The sequence below is a fragment of the Diprion similis genome, chromosome 12, assembly GCF_021155765.1.
Source record: "Diprion similis isolate iyDipSimi1 chromosome 12, iyDipSimi1.1, whole genome shotgun sequence".
In the NCBI taxonomy this organism is placed as follows: domain Eukaryota; kingdom Metazoa; phylum Arthropoda; class Insecta; order Hymenoptera; family Diprionidae; genus Diprion; species Diprion similis.
The window spans coordinates 14464641-14486985 of NC_060116.1; the positions used below are offsets into that span (position 1 = coordinate 14464641).

Genomic DNA, 22345 nt, shown 5'->3' on the forward strand with positions numbered 1-22345 from the left:
TATGTATAGACATTTACGACAATATACTCATTTTTAAAGACATATAGATGTTTTTTTCGCACGATATAATGTTGGTCTAACAATATTATTATTATTATATTTTCTTTTTTTGTTTTGCTTTTACGCTTTAACAACATTGGGGCTTAGTTCAGGTAACTTCAAAGGTTCATTATTATTATTATAACTAACGCATAATTGCCCGTGAAGAGCAGTAACTACGTCAGATCTTCGATTAAGGGTCTTGCTACAGGGAAGAGGAAAGATTCCTGGATTTTATCTTTTGACTGTCATACCTGCACGTTTTCATTCGCTATTATATACTTGGCTAATCACATTCGGGAATTTGAAAATCCTATATCTTGATCACGATCTAATATACAGAGAATTTCCATGCCGTGACCCGGAGGAATTGAAATGCGAGTTTCGTATACACGATCAACCTGATCAAATATGTTAAGCGTTTGCCTAGATAACCTCGAGCTTCTATTCCGTCAGTATAATTGAATCTCTCTCGAGTACGACCTACTCCATTTAGCCTCAAGCTATATACTTGCAAATATAAATATACACACTATCGATTACAGGCTTATTATTAATTCGGATGATTCTTTACCTTGTTTTCTGAATGGGCATAAACTTGTCCGGGCCTCGGCAGGGAGCGACCGACCTAGGGTCAGTGCACTTTTTACTTTGCTGTTTAATTATTTTCTTTCTTTGAAACATTTTGTCCAATTTTTTACGTGGCATACGCTGGTCTAGGCTCGGTTTGCGTTGACGTTGAATGACAAGACCGCCTAGAACTCGACTATCACGGCCGAGCATGCTGCCAATCCCTAGAACTCGAGACGGTAGGCACTGCAACTAGTCTCATGATCCTGGAGGTTGATTGTGCAACGAGAAGCTGAGGGTGAGAGGTCGATGTGGTTCGCCGCAAGCGCTTCCTCGTTGTCAGCGACCCAGTAGCCGAGAGTGTCGGTGTCGTAAGTAGGGATCATGGTCACTTCTGGAACCGAAAAAGCATGGTCGTCAAGGATCTGGCTGAGAACTACCTGAAGACCATCGTCGAATCAAAGTGCAAAGTCATTACTCACCCAAGTTTTTGTCCTCCCAAGTCTTCTTCGCTTCGAGCAAAGCGTCGTAGACCTCTCGGCTGGGTTCCGTGCCACTGAAGACGTAGTACCTAGCCCGAATTCGTTTGAAGAACTCGAGTGAACTGTAGAAGGAGTTGCCATGGTGAGGAACGTAGGTTAGATCCATGTAGACCGGCTGAACCTTGTTCTTCGTGTCCTTCGATTTCTTGTCGATTTTGTTCGGGCTCTCCGACCGTTTTTTGTTCTTGTTGTTCTCCGAGACCACTTTCTTCGGCTGTTTTCTCTCCTTCTTCGGCGTTCCGGGAGTACCGTTATTCGGAGGATCGTTCGTTGGAGCAGGAGCAGGAGAAGGAAGCCTCAGCGGTTCTCCCCAATTGTTGATCACGTCGAACTTCAGACTTTCCGGATTCAGTTCCTCCGAGCTGGTGGAAGCGACTGGTCGTTGAAGGTTGAATTTCCTCGGTGGCTTGGGCGACGGAAGGTAGAGAGGCTTACCCCAACCCTCGAGAGGATCTTTTCCGGATTTTCCGGCCTCCTCGCCTTCCCTTTCCGCGCTAAAAGACGCGGCCATTGGATCACTCTTCTTCTTCTCGCCAACTGTCTTCGTCTCAACGGTAGTCGGCGTGGTAGCATCTTTACCAGAAGCATTACCGTTCGTGTAAACCGTGGCCGATGCGCCGTTTGAATAGTGGTGCGAGACGAGGTCCTCGCCACGCTTTTCCCTGTGCTCCATCATCGCCTTGTCAAAGTCGAGGTCCGCGTCGTCGACGTACTTCTTGGTTTCGACTCTGTAGTCGTAACCTCCAGCATACTCCTTCTCGACCATGAACCTTTTCTTCATCACTGAATATTCACCCTGGATCGGTATCGGTTCGCTGTTCTTTGGAATGGTGTGGGAAGTCTTCGTCGACGAGGTTGTGCCCGACTCAGCTGGAAGCTCACCGTAGAAACTCCCGCTCATCATCGAACTCTGGATACCCTCTGTCTTCGACTCCCTTTCCTTGTCAAATGGCAACTCGTAACGGGGTAGCTGGGGCAAATCGTACCTCGGTGACTCGTGTCTTGGTGGCTGAGGCGAGCAACCGAACTGGGATGTCGCGCTGAGTGGCGAACTAGGTGGTTCGTCGTCTGAATAGGTGTGTCTTTCCTCGCTGCTTCCCCAGACGTGAGTTGCTGCACGACTATGTCCGCTGCTGATGTCGCTCCTGGGACTCATGGGACCGATGTCTCGATCGCTCATGACGTCGGAACCAGGACTCGACCCCCTCTTCAGCTCCGAAGCCTTGATACTTCCAATAACGCTGCTGATCGGAGTCTCCCCTGCGTCTTTGCCGGGTTGTTTATCGTCTCGTATAACGTTGGTCTTCTCCTCAAGTATCACTGTCTCACCCTGTTCGTTAGTACTCTCTGTAACTTCTTTTGTCACCGTTATGATGTCGCCTTCTTCAGACATTGTTCGCGTCGTGGTTATGATCGTTCTGATCATTTCACCGGACCGGAATCCTTCGGGAGTAGCCGTTCGCGATCGTCCTTCAGATTTTCTATCAGGCGTCGACCTTCCAGATAACATTCTACCTTGAATCGATGTCGGATCTCGGATTAACGGAGATACGGGAATGTCTGGAGTTGATTTACCGGTAGATCCAGTCGAGATTAAATCCTTTGGTAGCGAAATATCAGGCGATGACATTCCAGAGTAGCTTCTATCCTCTGAGATGATATCTTTTATCAAATGTGAAGACGCCATTTCTGGTACTGACTTATCGCTGAATATTTCCGATCTTGGCTTCGCCGTATCGTCCCTCGGTGGAGTTCTAATTTTCACATCATCTTTCTGATCGGGTGTTGACTTTCCTGAGTCAACGAACGTCTTTACGTCTGGAGTGGATGTTCCTGAACTGGAAGTGACTGTAGTAATCGTTCTCTTTATTATTTCCTCCGTTTTGAGACCGTCTGGAGTCTCACTGACGAATCTCTCCTCGCTAGTCTTGGTCTCGCCGGAAGAAGAATCGATCAATTTCTCCAGTAAGTCCTCGCTGTCTAACTTGTCATTGCTCTCCTTTACATCCTTTGTTGTAACAGATTCCCCATCAGGCCCTGTAACAGTTGTCACGGTCGTCACGATTCGTTTGACATCAGAAGATTTTATAATTTCTGGCATTCCTTCGCGACTGATGATCTTGGTGATGTACTCAGGCCCAGCGTCCGACGAAGTTGTTTTTGTCGTTCTTGTAATGGTTTCTGAGATCTCTGGTGTGCCTTCGCGTGATATGATCCGAGTGATCAGTTCCGGTTTTTCAATATCGGAAGTTATAGTCGTGGTTGTTGTTTTTGTTACCGTTTCTGTTGGAGGACCAGCCTCGGAAATTATTGTCTTTGTTGTCCTAGTTGTAATAGTTTCAGTAACCTCTGGGGTACCTTCTCGACTAATTATCCTCTTCACTGTTTCCGGTGGCGCGTCTGATGTCTTTACTGACTTAGTAATAACTTCAGATGTTTCCAATGTTCCTTCAGGGTGATCCACGTCGTGTTGTTCACCATCAGGAATATGAATTTCTCGTCTAATAACTCTTGTGATAATTTCTGGCTCGTCTTCTTCGACTTCGGTTACGTGTCTGATCGTTCTTGTGATTACTTCGGTTTCTGAAGGTTCATGTTCCTGTACTTCACGCCGGATTATTCTTGTAATTACTTCTGGCTCGAGTTCAGTCTCGTCTCTAGGTTCAACAATTTCTCGCCTTATCACCTTCGTGATGATTTCTGGGTCACTTTCTTCAACTTCGGTAACGTGCTTGATCGTTCTCGTAATCACTTCCGCTTCTGAAGGTTCATGTATCTCTACTTCGCGCCGGATCGTCCTCGTGATTACTTCCGGTTCTAGTTCAGTTGCATCATCAGATTCAACAACTTCCCGCCTTATCACTTTCGTGATAATTTCTGGCTCTCCTTCCTCGATCTCGGTAATATGTCTAATGGTTCTCGTGATCGTGTCCATTGCCTCCGGTTCGTGTGTCTGGACCTGGTGCTTGGTACCGGGAAGACTATATGATACTGAGTCATCTACAGGTTCAATTATTTCGCGTTTTATGATCTTCGTAATGAGTTGCGGCTCGCTTTCTTCGGATTCTGTAACGTGTTTCACAGTTCTAGTAATCACTTGCGTCTCCAAAGGCTCATGCAACTCGATTTCACCTCTTATTACTTTGGTAATGATTTCTGGCTCTGATGCAACTTCGACAGTCTTCGTTACGGTAGTTGAGCTTTCGGTAACACTAGTCTCATCTTCTTCGACTTCAGTTACGTATCTTACCGTTTTCGTTATTATTTCAGTTTCAGGAGTTTCATGAGTTTCGATTTGACGCTTGACAACCTTAGTGATTACTTCGGGGTCTAATTCAATTTCGGACGTCTTTACCGTGGTAACGGTACTCGGAGGTGTAATAATATCTTCTGGAACAGGTTCACCGCCAGTCGTTTTCGATTCATGTTCACACACAATTGTTTTGCTTGTTACCGTAGAAGTGGAAGATGCTGAAGATTCACTGATTTTAGTAACCAGCTCAGATTTTGCTTTAGTTATTTCCGAAATTGTTGTAACGAATGTCGATTGTTCGGAAGTCTTCTCCAGACTCGAATCTTTTGAATCTGTGGTCTTTGTTCCTGGTGGTATCTCGGGAACTTTTGCTTTGTGTGAATCTGGCTCAGCTTGCGTAGTTGGAACAGGCTCGGCTGGTTTTTCTTCTGATGATACGATTTTCCTGTCATGGACGGCCGTGTCTAAGGGTCCGCCAAGTAAGTGGTCTGATGTCAGTTCACACGATTCTGATTTTGGTTCTGGTGTATCTTCACGCCCTGCACCAAAGTCTGGTGTTGACTTTCCGGACAGTGTCGTGATGTGTGTAGTTCTAATTTCCGTCATCCCTCCAATAAATGCTTTGTGAAACTGGCTTTCATATTCTGTTCTGTAATCTGGAGTCGATTTTCCAGATCTTTCGTCAAATTGTCTCATATCCGGAGTAGAATATCCAGACTTGTCGGAATACTTTTCAGAAAGCAAAGACGATTTCAAATCCGGAGTAGATTTTCCAGACAAATCTATCGTCTGGTCCTTGGCGGAGGAAATATCTGGGGTTGACTTGCCAGTAACTATTTCAAATCTGTCTTCGGATGATTTTCTCAACCTGCTATCATCCTTCTCACTGATTGAAGAAGTCGTCGATCGATCAGTGGGCTCAAGATATTCCTTGTCGGATGTTTCCTCATCATGAAAATCAATCACCGATACTCGTGAAATTCTTCGTTTAATGATTATTTCTTCAATGATTTCCAAAATTATATACCTGGGTACTGCCTTCTTGATCACAATCTCTTCTACAATCTCTCGCGTTAATTTTCTGCCTTTAGAAATGTATTCTTCCACAATATAATCCTCGATCTCTGTTCTCTTTGCATCAGTTATCATTACTACTTCCTCCTCCAATTGTTTGGGACGAATATCTTTGCTTTCATCAGTCGTCGGTACCACCACGGGAATAACTTTCACATCTGGCTTGATTTGATCCTCAGAAATCTTCGAATCCAATTCAGAACCTGAATGTTCATCTTGTACGATGCTAGGACGCTTAATCTGCATTCCTTCTGCGTCTGAGCTGTCATCTTTGAGACTTGTCAGTTTTTCCGGCTGAAGTGCTTTGAGTTCCTGAGAACTTTCCTCTGCTTCATCGGGCTCTGGACTCTTGTCATCGAGGACACTGCGCTTCTTGATTACGTGCAATTCAGGTGTAATCGTTTCGACGCTAACAGTGCTTGGTACCGTTGGAGTTACCGATTTCAGATCGGAGATTTCATCAGTAATACTTTCACGAGGCTTCTTATCTTCTGACGTTGGTTTTGTATCTTCAACAGCAGTTGGACCATCTTGTTTGTCCTCATCAGTTTCCTTTGTTCCAAGAGGCAGCTGCTTTGGCTGAATCTCCGTATCCTCCGGCTTGAGTTGTTCGGTCTCAAGGACCTCAATCACAGATTCTCTGGAAATCTTTCGCTTGATAATTATTTCTTCGATTATCTCGATGACAATGTATCTTGGAACTGATTTTTTCACCACGATTTCTTGAATAATTTCTGATGTTATTTTTCTGTTCTTCAATATGAACTCTTCAACTATGTACTGTTCGATTTCCAGTCGCTTCGCAGATGGGAAATCAGCGCTTTTGAGATCGGTAACAATTGAAGTTCTTGGACTTTCGCGATCACCAACGCTGGGCGATTTCGAACCGGGTTTGGAGTCGTCCTCCTTTTGTGGTAACTTATCCTCGTCAGTTTCTTCAGAAATACTGAGTTGTGTCGCGTGACTGTCCAATTCTAATAGCGCGATCCTGTCTTCCAATTTATCGTCAAATAAGCTTGCTGCTCTGGAACGTCCCAAAGGTGTTCTGTCTCCTGAATCAAACAGACTATGAGATCTGGAGCGGTCCATTGGAGTCCTGTCATGACTGAGCGATCTATCTCTAGGAGATTTCGGTTCTTCATGCACCGATCCATCAGTAAGCGATTCCGGAATTTCATCGGTTCCAATCGGTTCTATCCCCTCTGTCTTGGTGCTGGGAGACTTTAATTGTCCGCCAACGATACTCGGTGAACTGGGTTTATCCGTTAATGCATCACTGCTAGGTGGCTGAGACTTACTCTCTTTATCGTCTGGCTTTACCAAAAGTTGAGTGGGTGTTTCCGATTGATGAGTCAGTGTCGAATCTTCAATGTTAAATGTGTCATGCTTCTCTGCTAACGGGCTGTGAGATTTTGGTAAATCGCTAGCCGTACTAGATGATTTTGACACAGATTCCGGTTGGTCGTCTTCGGTCATTTTTGGTTCACCATCGTGAGCAGCATGTTCTGTTTTTGGCTGATCTTTGAGAGGACTTGGCAGTTTTTCGAGCGCCTCACTCAATTTACTAGGGCTGAGTGACGATATTGAGGATTTTTCGTCAAGGTTGGCATCAAATTTGTCATCAGAAATATCGTGGGATTTCAGTTCTTTGGTTGACATCCTAACGTCACCTTGTTCACTTTCAATGCTGTGTGACCTAGATTTATCTGCAGCTTTTTCGACTAAAGGAGATGGAGACTTATCTTTCTCTAGTTTTGGATCAGGTTTCTTGTCACCAGACTCTTCACTGACAGGACTGGGACTCTGGGATTTTTCCTTTACTTTCGGTTCCTCAGTGATACTAGGAGACTTGGTTTTGTCAACTACGTCAGCACTTGGAAGGAGTGATGTTTCCTTATCCTTTTTATCCTGAGGGACATCACGAACATCTGGTTTCTTCACAGAAGTTTCACAAACTGATGGATTGTCTTCTGGCTTATCGTGAACTTCAATATGTTCTTTAGGAAGATTCTGTTCTTCTATCTTGTGATCGGTAATATCTAGTTTTGTGGATCCATCGGTGACTTTATCATCAGTTGGGACTGGAGATGTATCCTTGTGAATTTCATGAGCAGGAATGTCTTCGTCGTCCAATTTCTCAGAGAAAATACTAGGTGACCTAGATTTCTCACCAGAAATATCACCCAAGACACTCGGTTCTGAGGATTTTGGTTTTTCATCATCGTTCAATGAGGATGGGGATTGTTCTTTTGATAGTTTGTCAATAGGAGCAGTGACTGCTTCTAATTTGTCAATGATAACGCTGGATCGTTTTGAATCATCCGTAATTTTGTCTATCGTTGGAGAAGGAGCTTTTCCCTTTAGTACGTCATCATCAAGAATTTTCTCATCTGATTGAGCACCAACTTTACCGGAAATTGGAGAAGGAGATTTGTCTTTCTGAGATTCAAATTCAGAAGTAACTTTTTCATCCAGCTTTACAGAGCTAATGCTGGATGCTCTTGATTTGTGAATATCTTTGTCTGGTGTCAACGAAGGAGATTTGTCCTTGAGTATAGAATCAGCTGGAATATGCTGATCACCTAGTTCATCGGGCACGATGCTGGGGATGCGAGAATCTACAGTTAATTCGTCAACAGCCGGAGATGGAGTTTTATCTTTCAGTGACTTGTCATCAGAAATATCCTTTTCTACCATTTTTTCGGAACTGATACTAGAAGTACGGGAGTGACGATCGGTCTTGTCATCAATTATCGGAGATGGAGATTTGTCCTTTTGCACTTCGCTGGCAGAGATTTCTTGTTCATCAAGTATTTCAGAAATCAACGCAGGTGATCGAGGCTTATCAGTGCTTTTATCGGTAGCGGGAGACGGAGACTTATCTTTTTGTATACCGACGTCTGAAATGTCCTTGTCGTCTAGTTTCACAGAACTGATACTAGGAGTTCGAGAGTGTCGTTCAATTTTACTACTAGTTGTTGGGGACGGAGTTGTGTCCTTTTGTAACTTACTTTCATCGATGTCTCTTCCGTCTGGTTTCTCGGAAGTGATGCTAGGTGACCGAGGCTTGTCACTTATTTTATCCGCTAATGGTGACGGAGATTTATCCTTGGATATCTCATCCTTAAGAATATCTTCGGTATCCAGTTTATCAGAACTGATACTAGAAACTCTAGAGTGGCGTTCGGTTGTATCACCGATCGTTGGAGATGGAGTTTTGTCCTTTGGCAACCGTGGTTCATCACTTGTTTCTTCTGTTCGTGAAGATGGAGATGTATCCTTCGTCACCTTGCCTTCCGGAGCTTCTTTGACGTCTAGTTTCTCGGAGCTAATGCTACTAAATTGCGAATATTGATCAATTTTATCGTCAGTCGTTGGGGACGGAGATTTGACTTCTTTCAATTCACTATCAAGAATGTCCTTTTCATCTAATTTTTTGGACGTGATGCTAGGTGACTGAAGCTTGTCACTCATTTCATCTGTTGTTGGAGGCGGAGACTTTTCCTTGATTGTCTTATCCTCCGAAATATGTTTCACCTCCAGTCCGTCAGGACTCACACTATGAGTTTGGTCAGTTTTAACGTCAGTCGTAGGGGACGGAGTCTTAGTCTTGTGTAACTTGCTGTCAGGTATATCCATCTCATCTGCTTTTTCGGAAGTTACGCTAAGTGAGCGAGATTTTTCACTTATGGTACCTGTTGTTGGAGACGGAGATCCGTCCTTAGATATCTTATCCTTAGGAATATCCTTTGCATCTAATTTATCAGAGCTAATACTGGGAGTTTGGTCAGTTTTATCGCTAGTCGTTGGGGACGGAGTTTTGTCCTTCTGCAGCTTGCTTTCAGGAATATCTCTATCATCTGTTTTATCGGAAGGTTTTTCAGTTATTTTATCTATTTCTGGAGACGCTGGCCGCTCTTTAGCTATTTTATCTTCAGCAATATTCTTGTCATCTAGTTTTTCAGAGCTAATGCTAGAAGTCCGAGAGTGACGATCAGTTTTATCGTCAGTTATCGAGGACGGAGTCTTATCCTTTTCATCGTTACGTTCTGCAATTACTCTTTCATCCGATTCCCCAGAAGTGACACTCGGTGAAGGAGATTTTCCATCAAGTTTATCTGATGACAGAGACGGAGATGTATGCTTGTCAGCAGAAATTTCTTTGGCAACCTGCTTATCTCCACTGATGCTGGGAGTTCGAGAGTGAAGATCGACTGCATCAGTAAATGTAGGGGATGGAGTTCTATCCTCGTCTACCTTGTTTTCTAGAATATCTTTTTCGTCTGGTTTCTCAGCAGCGATGCTTGGTGACCTAGATTTCTCACTTAATTTATCGGTCGATGGAGATGGAGATCTGTCCTCACTTATTTTTGCATCGGGAATGTCCTCATCGTGCAATATATCTGAACTTATGCTCGAAGTTCTAGGATGCCTCTCAACCTTGTCACCGATTGTTGGGGATGGAGTTCTGTCCTTGTGTACATTGGTTTCTAGGATATCTTTTTCGTCTGGTTTCTCAGCAGCGATGCTTGATGACCTAGACTTATCACTTATTTTATCACTCGATGGAGATGGTGATCTGTCCTTAATTATTTTTGCATCAGAAGTGTCCGTATCGTCCAATTTATCTGAACTTATGCTGGGAGTTCTAGGATGCCTTTCAATCTTATCACGGATTGTTGGGGATGGAGTTCTATCCTTGGATACCTTGCTTTCTAGAATATCTTCTTCTGGTTTCTCAGCAGCGACGCTTGGTGACCTAGACTTATCACTAATTTTATCACTCGATGGAGATGGAGATTTGTCCTTAATTATTTTCGTATCTCGAGTGTCCTCATCGTCCAATTTATCTGAACCGATGCTCGGAGTACTAGGATGTCTCTCAATCTTGTCACCGATTGTTGGGGATGGAGTTCTGTCCTTGTGCACCTTGCTTTCTGAAATGTCTTTGTCGTCTGGTTTCTCTGTAGCGATGCTTGGAGACCGAGATTTATCACTTAATTTATCAGTCGAAGGAGATGGTGATCTGTCCTTAATTATTTTTGCATCGGGAGTGTCCGTATCGTCCAGTTTATCTGAACTTATGCTCGGACTTCTAGGATGCCTTTCAATCTTATCACCGATTTTTGGGGATGGAGTTCTATCCTCGGATACCTTGCTTTCTAGAATAACTTTTTCTTCTGGTTTTTCAGCAGCGATGCTTGGTGACCTAGACTTGTCGCTTAATTTATCAGTCGATGGAGATGGTGATCTGTCCTTGATTATTTTTGCATCTTGAGTGTCCTCATCGACCAATTTATCCGAACCGATGCTCGGAGTACTAGGATGCCTCTCAATCTTGTCACCGATTGTTGGGGATGGAGTTCTATCCTTGGATACCTTGCTTTCTGGAATATCTTTTTCTTCTGGTTTCTCAGCAGCGATGCTTGGTGACCTAGACTTGTCGCTCAATTTATCAGTCGATGGAGAAGGAGATCTGTCCTTAATTATTTTTGCATCATGAGTGTCCTCGTCGACCAATTTATCCGAACCGATGCTTGGAGTACTAGGATGCCTCTCAATCTTGTCACCGATTGTTGGGGATGGAGTTCTGTCCTTGTGCACTTTGCTTTCTGAAATGTCTTTGTCGTCTGGTTTCTCAGCAGTAATGCTTGGTGACCTAGACTTGTCGCTTAATTTATCAGTCGATGGAGATGGAGATCTTTCCTTAATTAGTTTTGCATCTTGAGTGTCCTCGTCGACCAATTTATCTGAACTTATGCTCGGAGTACTAGGATGCCTTTCAATCTTATCACCGATTGTTGGAGATGGAGTTCTATCCTTGTGTACCTTGCTTTCTAGAATATCTTTTACTTCTGGTTTCTCAGCAGCGATGCTTGGTGACCTAGACTTCTCACTTAATTTATCCGTCGATGGAGATGGAGATCTGTCCTTAATGATTTTTGCATCATGAGTGTCCTCATCGTCCAATTTATCTGAACCGATGCTCGGAGTACTAGGATGCCTCTCAATCTTGTCACCGATTGTTGGGGATGGAGTTCTGTCCTTGTGCACCTTGCTTTCTAGAATGTCTTTGTCGTCTGGTTTCTCAGAAGCAATGCTTGGTGACCGAGACGTGACACTTATTTTATCTGTCGATGGCGATGGAGATCTATCCTTTACCAACTCGTCATCGAGAATATCTTTGTCATCTGGTTTATTGGAGAGTATACTGGATTTTCGAGATTCTGTAATATCGAGGCCAGAAGTGGAAGAAGGAGATTTATCTTTGTGCACCTTATCATCTGGTTTATCATCAGCTGTGAGGCTGGGTTTTCGACTTTCATCCGTAACCCGATCTGTGGTTGCAATAGGGGACTTTTCCTCGTGTACTGGGTGATCGAGAACATCTTTCACGTCATGTTTTTCAGACGTGATGCTAGGCCTTCGGCAGACGTCTGTTTCTGCATGTGGGATTAGTGACGGAGAATCTTTCAGTATTTTTTCATCTGGAGTATCTTGTTTATCCAGAGGACTTTCTGGGAGTGGAGATTTCTCCTTTTGATCTTTGTCATCCAGTTTTTCAGAAGTAATACTGGGCCTTTGTGAATCAATTGCAACTTTTTCAGTGGCTGGAGAAGGAGATTTATCGCCAAGTAACTCTGTCTTAGGAGCATCTTTGACATCCGGTTGTTCGAGAGTGATTTTTGGTTCTTGAGCTTCATCTGTTTTCAAGTCAGTGATAACAGATGGAGATACCGCCTTCTGCATTTTCTCATCAGAAATTTCTTTGTCATCTACTTTTTCGGAAGTGATGCTTGGCTTGCGAAGTTTTTTATCTTCATGATCTGTAGTTGGCGACGGCGATCTATCCTTCTGCATATAATGAGGCTCGTCCTGCTCAGATATTTTTTCAGAAGTAATACTAGGTTTTCTAGGCTTGTCAGCATCTTTGTCAGTGGTTGGAGAAGGAGATTTATCCTTATTTACTTTATCATCATAAACTCCTTTCTCAACTAGCTTTTCAGCAGTGATGCTGGGCTTCGGAGATTCCTCTGTTATCTCGCTTGTAATCGACGACGGAGATCTGGCCTCGTGTATTTTCTCTTCAGATGAAACTTTCTCAATAGGTTTCTCTGCAATAAGACTAGGTATGTGAGACTCATCTGGTTTGACGCCAGCCAAGGGCGATGGAGACTTGTCTTTTGACGCTTCTTCTTCGGGAACTCCTTTTTCCTTCAAAGTATCTGTGGTATCATCCGCTTCTCCCATAGTCGGATACATAGACTTCTCCATGTGGATCTTGTCATCAGGTATAATCTGCGTGTCTATTTTTTCCGGGGAAATGCTAGGCGTTTGGGATTTATCATCAGCCGGTAGGGACGTAGTCTTATCCTTCTGCTCCGGACTTATCGTGATATCTTTTTCGTCTGGCTTTACAGGAACAGCACTTGGCGTTGTCGATTCCTTGTCAGATGCTGGTGATGGTTTTGTGTCTTTATGCATTTCATCGTCCAGTGTATCTTTCTCGTGTAGCTTTTCGATTATTGGGATCTCATCAGTTTTTGCTTCGCTAGTAAGCTCCAAGGTTTTCTTATCGGAGATTTTGTCTACCGGGGCATGTTTATCGTCTAATTTGTCCGGAACCAAACTAGGTGAGCGTGACTTATCAGCTGTTTCATCCATAGTTGGCGACGATGGCTTATCTTTCTGTAACTCAACAGGAGCAACATCTTCTTGATCTAGTTTTCCAAGGGTAATACTGGGTGATCGAGATTTACCAGTTTCTGGAGACGGAGATTGTTCTTTCGATAATTCCCCAGAAGGAACATCTTCCGAGGCGATGATAGGTGATTTAAGTACATTCATTGATTTTTCGGTCGTTGGAGATGGAGATTTCTGTTTCTCTAACTGTTCGGAAGAAACGTGTTCAGCATCTGGTTTCTGAGGAGCTGAACTAGGCAACGTGGATGTCACCGTTTTTTCATCAACTGTGGAAGTTGGAGGTTTCTCTTCCTGTTCCTTCTCTGCGTCGGGCGTTTTCCTTGGTTCCAACTCACCGGAAACAGCACTGGACGACTTGGGTTCATCAGCTGCCTTTTCAGATATCGGTGACTTGTCCTTTGGCGTCTCAACAGGAGAATCTTTTGTCGCCAATTTTTCACAGACGATGCTCGGTCCCGCAGTTGGAGATTTGTCTTTACGTTCTATTTCAGCCAAAGTGTCGATTGGTTCTTTTTTCACTGTATCCAGATACTTTTCGCCTGGCGATTTCTCGAGGATTGTGCCGACTGGAGATATTTCTTCTGAATGAGTTGACTCAGGTGATTTCAGCCCTGGAGTTTCTGTTGGCTTTTCAGGAATAATTTTCTCAGTCATTTTATCTGAAATTTCTTCCGATAACTTTTCTGGAATTTTTGGCGGATGCTCCGCTAATATTTCTGTTGGTTTCTCTTTTTCTTCGGGTTTTTCTGGAATCTTTTCGGACGGTTGCTGAGGCACCTTTTCCATTGACTTTGCGGTAATTTCTTCCTTCAGCTGTTCTGGAATCTTCTCGATTGGCTGCTCAGAGATCTTTTCTGTGACCTTTTCTGGAACTGCGTCCTTCGGTTCTCCAGAAACCGCCCCCGTTAATTTTTCTGGTACTTTGTCCTGTAGTTTCTCCGAAACCTCGGATTGCTGGGCGGGTTTCCCCGATGGCATGTCAAGAACACTTTCCTTTAGCTGTTCTGGAATTTTTTCGGTTGGCTGTTCAGTTATTTTTTCTGTTACTTTCTCTGGAGATACTTCCTGTAGCTTTTCTGTAATATCTTCTTTTAGTTTTTCTGCGACTTTCTCCAACGGTTCAGTGAGTTTCGTTGCCGGCTTTTCCAAAACGCTTTCCTTCAATTCTTCCGCAATATTAACCGTTAATTGTTCGGAAGTTGTTTCGCTTGGCTTAAACGAAATGGTCTCGGTTGGTTTTGTGGGAATCTCTTCGGTAATTTTTTCTGGAACTTCGGACTTTGGCTCTTCGGAAATTTCCTCCGGTAGTTTTTCAGAAATTTTTTCTGGGAGCTTTTCGGAAATTTTCTCAATTGCTTTATCTGGGATTGTTTCTGCTGGCTTTTTCGGAATATCATCCATTTGTTTTTCGATAATTTCATCCTTCAATGTGTCTGTAAGTAGATCTTGAACGTTTTCTGTTGATTTCTCCACAATTGTATCCGCCAACTTTTCTGAAGATTCTTGTATTGGTTTCTCTGGAATTGTTTCTGTCAGCTGTTCGGGAATTTTTTCGTCTAACTTCGTTGGAGATATTTTTGCTGCTTCTATCAGAGAGTCTTTTGTTGAACTTTCGGGTACTTGTTGTTTCAACTTATCCGTCGGTGGCTCAAGGATTTTTTCCGTCAATTTCTCCATCAGTCCATCCGTTAACTCAAGCGGAGCTTCTTGCGTTGGTTTCTCCGGAACTTTTTCTGTTGGCGTATCGAAAGTTTTTTCCAAAGGTAAAGAGGGTTTCTCTTCGTGCACCTTTTGCGGAGTTTCAGTCGGTGCTTTGGCAGTTGCATCTTCAGAAACAGCTGCTTTAATTTCTTTAGTGATGGATTTTTCAAGACTATCTTCAGGAGTTACCTTATCATCTTTCAATTCCGACATGGACTTCTCGGAAATGCTATCCTTCTCCGGTGTACTTTTGCCAGAAAACAGCGAATCTTTCTCCAATTGCAATGAATCTGTATTCGGAGTTGACTTCGTGGAGATATCTCTCAAAGAATCCTCTGGAGTAACAGATTTTACAAATGTGATGCTGCCCGTTGGGCAAAGCTCTGTTTCGTCACCACCGTCCTCGCTGCTGGCAGTAACAACCATCCGCCGAACAGTGCCAGATTCCTTGTCCTCTTCGTCATCTTCCACATCTCTCGGTTCTACTTCCGAACTTCTTCCCACGTTTTCGGGCTTCTGCGTTGATTCAGGAAGTGATTCTGCTTTTCCTATATCCACTGATTCAACCTTTTCTTTTTCTTGTGCACTCTGTGTTGTATCGACAGGTTTCTTCGCGAGTTCTGTAGGCTTCAAGTCAATATCCTTAGGTTTCGTGATTTCAGATTCAAGGACTTCTTCCCCAAGTGATCGTTTCTTACGGCTAATATGCTCGGGTTCTTCGTCACTAATGAGAGCATCTGTGGCTCCGTCATCTGAAGGTTTCGGTTTCATCAATTTGTCTTCTAATCTATGCTCCGCGTCCAATGGTTGCTTCACTGGAGCTTGCGGAATTTCTTGCTCATTTATATTAAAACAGCTGCTATCTACAAACTTTGTATCAGCAGCGTGAATTGGAGAAGGTGTTTCTCTTTCTGATGCCTCGTCCAATTGCTTCAGATCTACAATTTCACTCGTGTCGAGTATTTTGACACCAGCCACGTCTGGAACAATCTTCTTGTCCTTTAATTCATCAATCTTCTCCGGAAGTTCCCGTGTATCTTTTTTTACATCAACAGGAGTTCCACTTGCATCTTTTACACTATCTTGACTGATGCTTTTTTGGATATCTGCAGGTTTGGGGGTCGTTTTGTCTGCCAGCCCACTTTTTTCATCGACTGGTGAGATGTGGTCTTTTGCATCCTTTGTGTCATCGTCAGATTTTTCTTCTCCAATCAACTTCTTGGAGTCTGGAATAATTTCTGATATCGCATCCTCGATATCTTTCCCCTTGGGAGTACCCAATTCGTTTTTAAGGTCACCCGTAAGCTCAATTTCATCGCCCTTATCATCTTTGGGGGATCTCATTTTACCGTCATCGACGTGTGTCTTCTCTTCCTTCAATGGCTCCTTCACCGCGGCTTTGAGATCAACGATTTGTTCACCAGTAATCGGTTTTTCTGCATGATCGTCTGTCTTGATTTTATCTAAAATATCACCAGTCTTAAGTTCAGGTTTATCCAACTTTTCAGTCGGACTCTTGGTGTCATGAATTTTGTCCGACACATCGGCGACAGTGTGTTGAACGTCATCAAGAGTTTTCTTTGCGTCCTTGGACTCTTCGGGAACAGAACTCGTGATATCCGTTGGCTTCTCTTTAGCCTCGTCAAGGTATTTTTCCGTGGTTATCGAAACTTCTGAGACAATTACTGATGTGACATTAGACACACTGTCATCGTCCTCTACATCGCTAACATCTTTTGGTTTGCACTTTGCAAAACTGACTTGATCATCGGGGGTATCTGGGTGAGTTTTGTCATCCTCAACACCAGGAATTAACTGAGTTTTAGACTTGATGGGAGATTCCGCGAGTTTATCAGTGACTTTATCAGAAACAGAAGTTTCTTTCAAATCCTCTGGCTTCTCCTTGGTTTCTTCAACGAACTTTTCAGCCGCTTCAACAACTTCATCCAAATCATCTTCAACAGCTTCCAGTACTTCATCTTTCTGTTTCAAATCGGATGTTTCACGGAACGTCATTGGAGCCGTCGTTGTGACTGTGACATCGTGAACTTTGTATTCCTGTTCTACAGCTTCGAAATCATCGCCTGAGTCTTTTGTTGTGTCATCAGTTACTCCCGTTTTCGAAGCTGGTAAAAGTTCTTTGGAAGCATCCTTCTTTCCAGTAACATGTTCTTCATGTGACAGTCTCCGTTCTTCGTGTAGGAAATTGATAACTACATCCTTGGAAGGAATATTTACGAAATCGTCGAACAGTTTACCTTCATCTAAGTCTTTTTCATCGAAAAACGGAGCATCCGTCTCTTTTGAGGTTTCTGGTCGTCTCGAAACTTCTTCTAAAGTTTTCGCTTCATCTGTCTTTGACAATAGTTCTTTCACTTCTGGAGGAGTTACATGTTTTGGACTTAATTTTTCACCTGTTACCTTTGGCTTTTCAGCTTCGATTACATATTCGACTTTACTGTCAATTGTAACTGGCGATTTTTCAGAGGGTTTTCTATCGTATTCGTCGTAGATCGGTTTGACCTGTTTGATAAATTCCTCTTCAACAATTTCGTAAACCGATTCTCTGGATATTTTTCTTTTAATGATTATCTCTTCTATGATTTCAATGACAACTCGTTTAGGAACAACTTTTTTGATTGCAATTTCTTCTATTGTTTGTACAGTTATCTTCTTACCTTTTATTATGTATTCGGATATAATGTATTCTTCTATTTCAACTCGTTTTACCGAGGATATCATCAGATCATCGGAGTCCTGACCTTTGAGAATTTCAATATCTTCTACCACACTTTCTGGAGGAATACCTTTATTTATAATAATCTCTTCAATAATGTAAATCACATGCTCTCTCGAGACTCTCTTTACAATCACAATATATTCAATTATTTCTATAGTTATTTTTTTACCCTTTTTAATCACTTCGTCAACGATATCGTACACATCAGCCTTACTGCTGATGAACTCTTCAATCTCTTTCGGTATTCCAGGAACCTTAGAAACATCGCTCACAGTGTCTTCCGATTCTTTGTTGTAAATTTTATCACTAGTAAATTTCGGCGACGTTGGTGCTGTATCCGGTGTCACCATAACAAGCTCGGCTTGTGCCGGCGATAATTTCTGCTCAAACAATATCTCGGGATGTTCAACCTTGTCATCTTCAGTTTCGTTAATACCTTCTTCAGACACATCTCGCTTCGCCACTTTCTTTGTGCATACTTCTTCGATCCCAGCCTGCATTACGTCAATTTTCCCTTCATGCTCCTTAGGAGATTCTTTGGGAGTAACTACCTTCTTATCTTTCGTATCATCCATCAGCTGTGAGCACAAATCGTGCAAATCGTCCTCAATAGGATGTTCATCCTTGATGGGTGAGGTCAAGTCGACCTTGTTCTCTTTGACCATTTTCACGCACGGCTCTTCTTTCACTTCTATTCCACTGACTCTCTCGTAATCTGGCAAAGGTCTGGTAATTCCACCCTCCAACATTTCCTCGATCTCTTCCTGCGATGGAAGTTCTTCTGTGACTCCCACTTTTTTTGGCATAATTATGTCCTCAATCGTCGGCTTAACGTCGGCAGATTTTTCAGGCTTTGTTGGCGTGATTTCTGAAGATTTTATGGCTTTTGCATTAACCGTTTCGAAGAGAACCTCCTCTGATAAAAAGTTGTCCTCTTTTAACACCTCGGCGACCTTCTTCACTATTTCAATCACGTCTTTAGGTTTGTCGTCTATTACAATGCCGGCCGTTCCAGCCAACACTTCGCCCACATCTCGGACCGCTTCCTTAAGATCCCTCACAGGACCCTCGTATTCTTCGGAAGCATCTTCTCCATCTTCGGCATTCTCATCATCCCTTGGAATTTCGAATTTCACTCTTTCTGGCTGCTTAGAGTCCGTGGCGGCAACGACATCGAATTGTGGTTTGATTCCCTCTAATTTTTCTGCTACCTCTGTCAGCGTGCTCTTGATCGAGTCTTGTTGGGCTGTTCGGGTCTTTGGACTAATTGGTTTTACTTCATCGATGATTTGTTCTGCGATTTTCTCCTCCAAAGATTCAAGAGAGTCTCTCAGACTATCTTTAACCGTAACGAATTTTTTCGACGCTTCCTCTAACAGTGCTTCTACCTCTTTCGTATCTTCGATCAGATCTTCACTGACGATATCATCTTTCGGCGACGGTTGCTTCTTCGCCAAACTGTCAATTCCTGCGTCCAATACTGGAGCGATATCTTTCTGAACATCAGTCAGGACTGTCTCTGTCTTCAGAGGCGTTTTGACGCTCTCTACGGCAGCTGGAATATCAGTCTCTATTCCAGGTATCGTGTCTATTTTGCTTTCTCTTATCTCCTGCTGTAAAAATGATGCCGTCTCTTTTATGGCAGCAATTTTAATGTCAAACGGAGCCTGTGGTTTTGCTTTCTCGAAAGTGTCGTGAGGCTCGATCTTCCCAACCTTGGCAAAAACTTTGCCCATATCAACTTCTGGCAGAGCCTCAATCTTCTCTTGGGGTTTCGTCTCCTTCGGGGAACTCGACTTTGACGATTTTTCATCAGTCTCCTTCTCCATATCTTTCTTAGACTTCCCAGTCAGCTTGTCCATGCCTTTTTCAAACTTATCGGCAACCTTACCGAAGAAACTGAACATTCCCTTCTGCTCTTTAATCGGGGGTGTAGGAGGCTCTTTAGCTTCCGGAGTTTGGGGTACTTTTTCAGCCTTAGCTTTGTCAAATTCATCCATACTGTAAAGTTTCGGATCAACCTCTTCGTGCACGGGAAGATCGGCAACTTCATCCGGTGTTTTGACAATATCTCTCTGAACAGCAGGTATCGTTTCACGAATGAGGAAACTTTTCATCATTACGCTTGGCACGGGAGGTGGAATTGCAGGTACCTTTTCTTTGACCAGTTCAACTTCTTTCTCTTTAACTTCTTCCTTCACGTGTTTCTCGTCAACGTCTTCTTTTATCTCATCCAATGGAATCCGCTCATCCTCCGGTAAAGTTGGAGCAGTTGTCGTGCCTCCGGATTCCAAAGTGGAAACGCGATCCTGGGATTCTTCAAGTTTTTCAGGCATCTGATCTTTCTGATCAGCTTCCGGCTTCAGGTCAGTGTCGGTAGTCTTCTTTTCCGACGAATCAAGCTTGTCTGGACTCACGCTTGATGGCTCCTTCGTGATGTCTTCGCTGTCTTTTTTTCTCGAATCATCACGGTCGTCCGTTTTCTGGACCACATCTGTCGCTGACGTAATAATGTCCTTGACCTGACCCTCAAGCTGCACTTTACTCACCGGTGACATATCCACAGGTTTATCCTTTTCCTTTTCATCCTGAGACAGTAGTTTCTTCTCCGGCTGCTCGTCTTTCTCCTTCTCCTCCGTCTCATCTTTCTCCTTTGCCTCTTCCTCTTCGGGAAGGTCAACGCTCTTGGATACTCCATACTTCTTCGCCTTCTCAGACTCAACTTCATCGAGAAAATGTTTCTGTTCCCCTTCACCGCTCAAAGCGGCAGAATCTTCGGTATAAATTTCCTCTTTCTCAACAATCAAGTACTCATCCTCCTCGGTGAACTCCTGACTTTCCTTTCTGGAGTCCATTTTCTTGGGCACATCTTCTATCTCGGCTGTGACGTCTTCCTCCGTCACGTCATCTTCCTTCTTATCAGTAGCCTCGGCGGTTATTTCATCATCGCCCTCAAGCTGGTCCTCCTTGCGGGCGATTTCAATTCTCTCTGCCTTACTAAGCACAGCCTCGATTTCCTCGACAACTTCCCGCTCTTCCTTAAGGTCAGCGAGTACCTTACTTTCTATAGAATCGACGGAAATGTCGTCAGACTTCTCGGTCAGACTTTTGTCCACCAGTTTAATAACACTCTGAGGTTCGACTACGGAAGGCGTCAAAATGGCGGAAGAATCCGTCGTTCCCTTGTCACTCTTCGGTCGCCGGATGATCCCTTCTTTCTCTGACTTGACAGATGCCGTCGGGGTGCTTCGCGTTGATTTGGCAGGACTGCCAGGCAATCGTTGCTTTATTGGACTCCCGGTTCGCGTTCGTCTGCTTATCGGTTTCCGCTCCGTCGATTTCGGTTTAGCAACGACCGACGGTGCTTTGGCAGCAGTGGTTGTCGACGCCGACGACAACGCGATATTTTTCGACTCGACGACCTTGCGGTTCGTCGCGTCCTTCGCACTCTTTGCCGGCATCGCCGACACTGTCTTGGACGTTGTTTTCGAAACAGTTCTGGTACTGGTCTTTGTGATTTCCGTCTTGGTCGCAGTGCCATTGACGATTTTTTTCGGAGTCGTCGGGGACGATTTAACGTCTTTCTTATCAATGGATGGCTTGAGTTTCTTCTCAGCTGCCGGTTTCGCTGCCGTTTTGGTAATCGGTTCTACCTTAGTCTTAACATGTGTTTTAGCTTCTTTAATATCCTTCTTTTTTGGCTCGGGTTTTGGTTTGGATTCTTTATTAATTACAGTCTTTTCAGTTTCCGTTTTAACTACATCAGTCTTTTTCGTTTCACTGTCATGCTTATCTACCTTAATCACCTCCTTCTTTGTCCCGTCCTTCTTAACCTCCTTCAGTTCCCTTTCTATCTTTCTACTCTCCGTTTTAATCGTCTCCTTCTCTATTTTCTTATTTTCTACAACCTTTTTAGCCTTCACGTCTACCTTAGCCGGCTGCTTTGTTGGAATGATTGGTGTCGAGGTAACGGCTGGCTTCGCAGTGGGTTCCTCAACCCCTTTAACAGTCTTTGGTTCAGAAGTTTCCTTCTTCTCCTTCCTATAGTCCGAAATTCTTTTAATATCCTTATCCTTATCCTTATCCTTATCCTTATCCTTATCCTTGTCTATGCTTTTCTCAATTATCGACGTCTTTTGCCTGTTCGACTTCTCTTTGAGAGCAGCGAGTGAAGCCGAGGGCGATAAGTTCTTGGCCGTACAAATAGGCCGTTTCATAAACTCCAGATGCTTCAGCCGTTCCAATCCTTCGAATATTTTATTCTGCGGCGTACTACCGGGGAACAATATTCTCGTTATTGTATCCTCAGGGTTAGCTGGCTGCCAGACTACCAGCGCACAGATTGAAACCAAATTTTGTATCGGAAACGTCAAATTATTCGAGTCCTTTTTGTGGGATCCAGCAAACAGCTTGGAGTCTGAATTCTGCCACTTTGTAAGGAACTCTCTGACTTCTCGAGTGTCCTTGCTCGGGCTCAAAACATACATGTCGAGGGTACCATGACCCACCTTATGGTAAAGGTTGATGGGGTCCAAGTCCCTGTAACAGGGATGAGCTCGCAGGTTGATGTGTCGAAGGTTGACCATCATTTCCTGCCCAAGATCAGTCAGGTTCAATATCAACGGATCGACGTCCTTGTCGCCGTCGGGAGAATTTGCCTGTCGTCGTTCCTAAAATTTGATTCAAGTATTTCATAAACCTTTCCAAAATAAGGTTCAAGTT

The 22345-nt window shown here is 43.6% G+C and overlaps 1 protein-coding gene across 1 annotated transcript in view; it reads right to left on the reverse strand.

Moving 5' to 3' along the window:
• Positions 1-718: 718 nt before the first annotated feature.
• LOC124413094 (microtubule-associated protein futsch-like) overlaps positions 719-22345 on the reverse strand; it is a 69409-nt gene continuing 47782 nt past the window's right edge. Inside the window, exons 7-10 of the mRNA XM_046893454.1 lie at positions 11914-22293; positions 10408-11841; positions 1092-10185; positions 719-1003 (exon numbers count right to left, since the gene is read on the reverse strand). Coding sequence (XP_046749410.1) covers positions 834-1003; positions 1092-10185; positions 10408-11841; positions 11914-22293 — 21078 coding nt within the window. The 3' untranslated portion in view covers positions 719-833. The remainder of the gene's footprint in view (positions 1004-1091; positions 10186-10407; positions 11842-11913; positions 22294-22345) is intronic.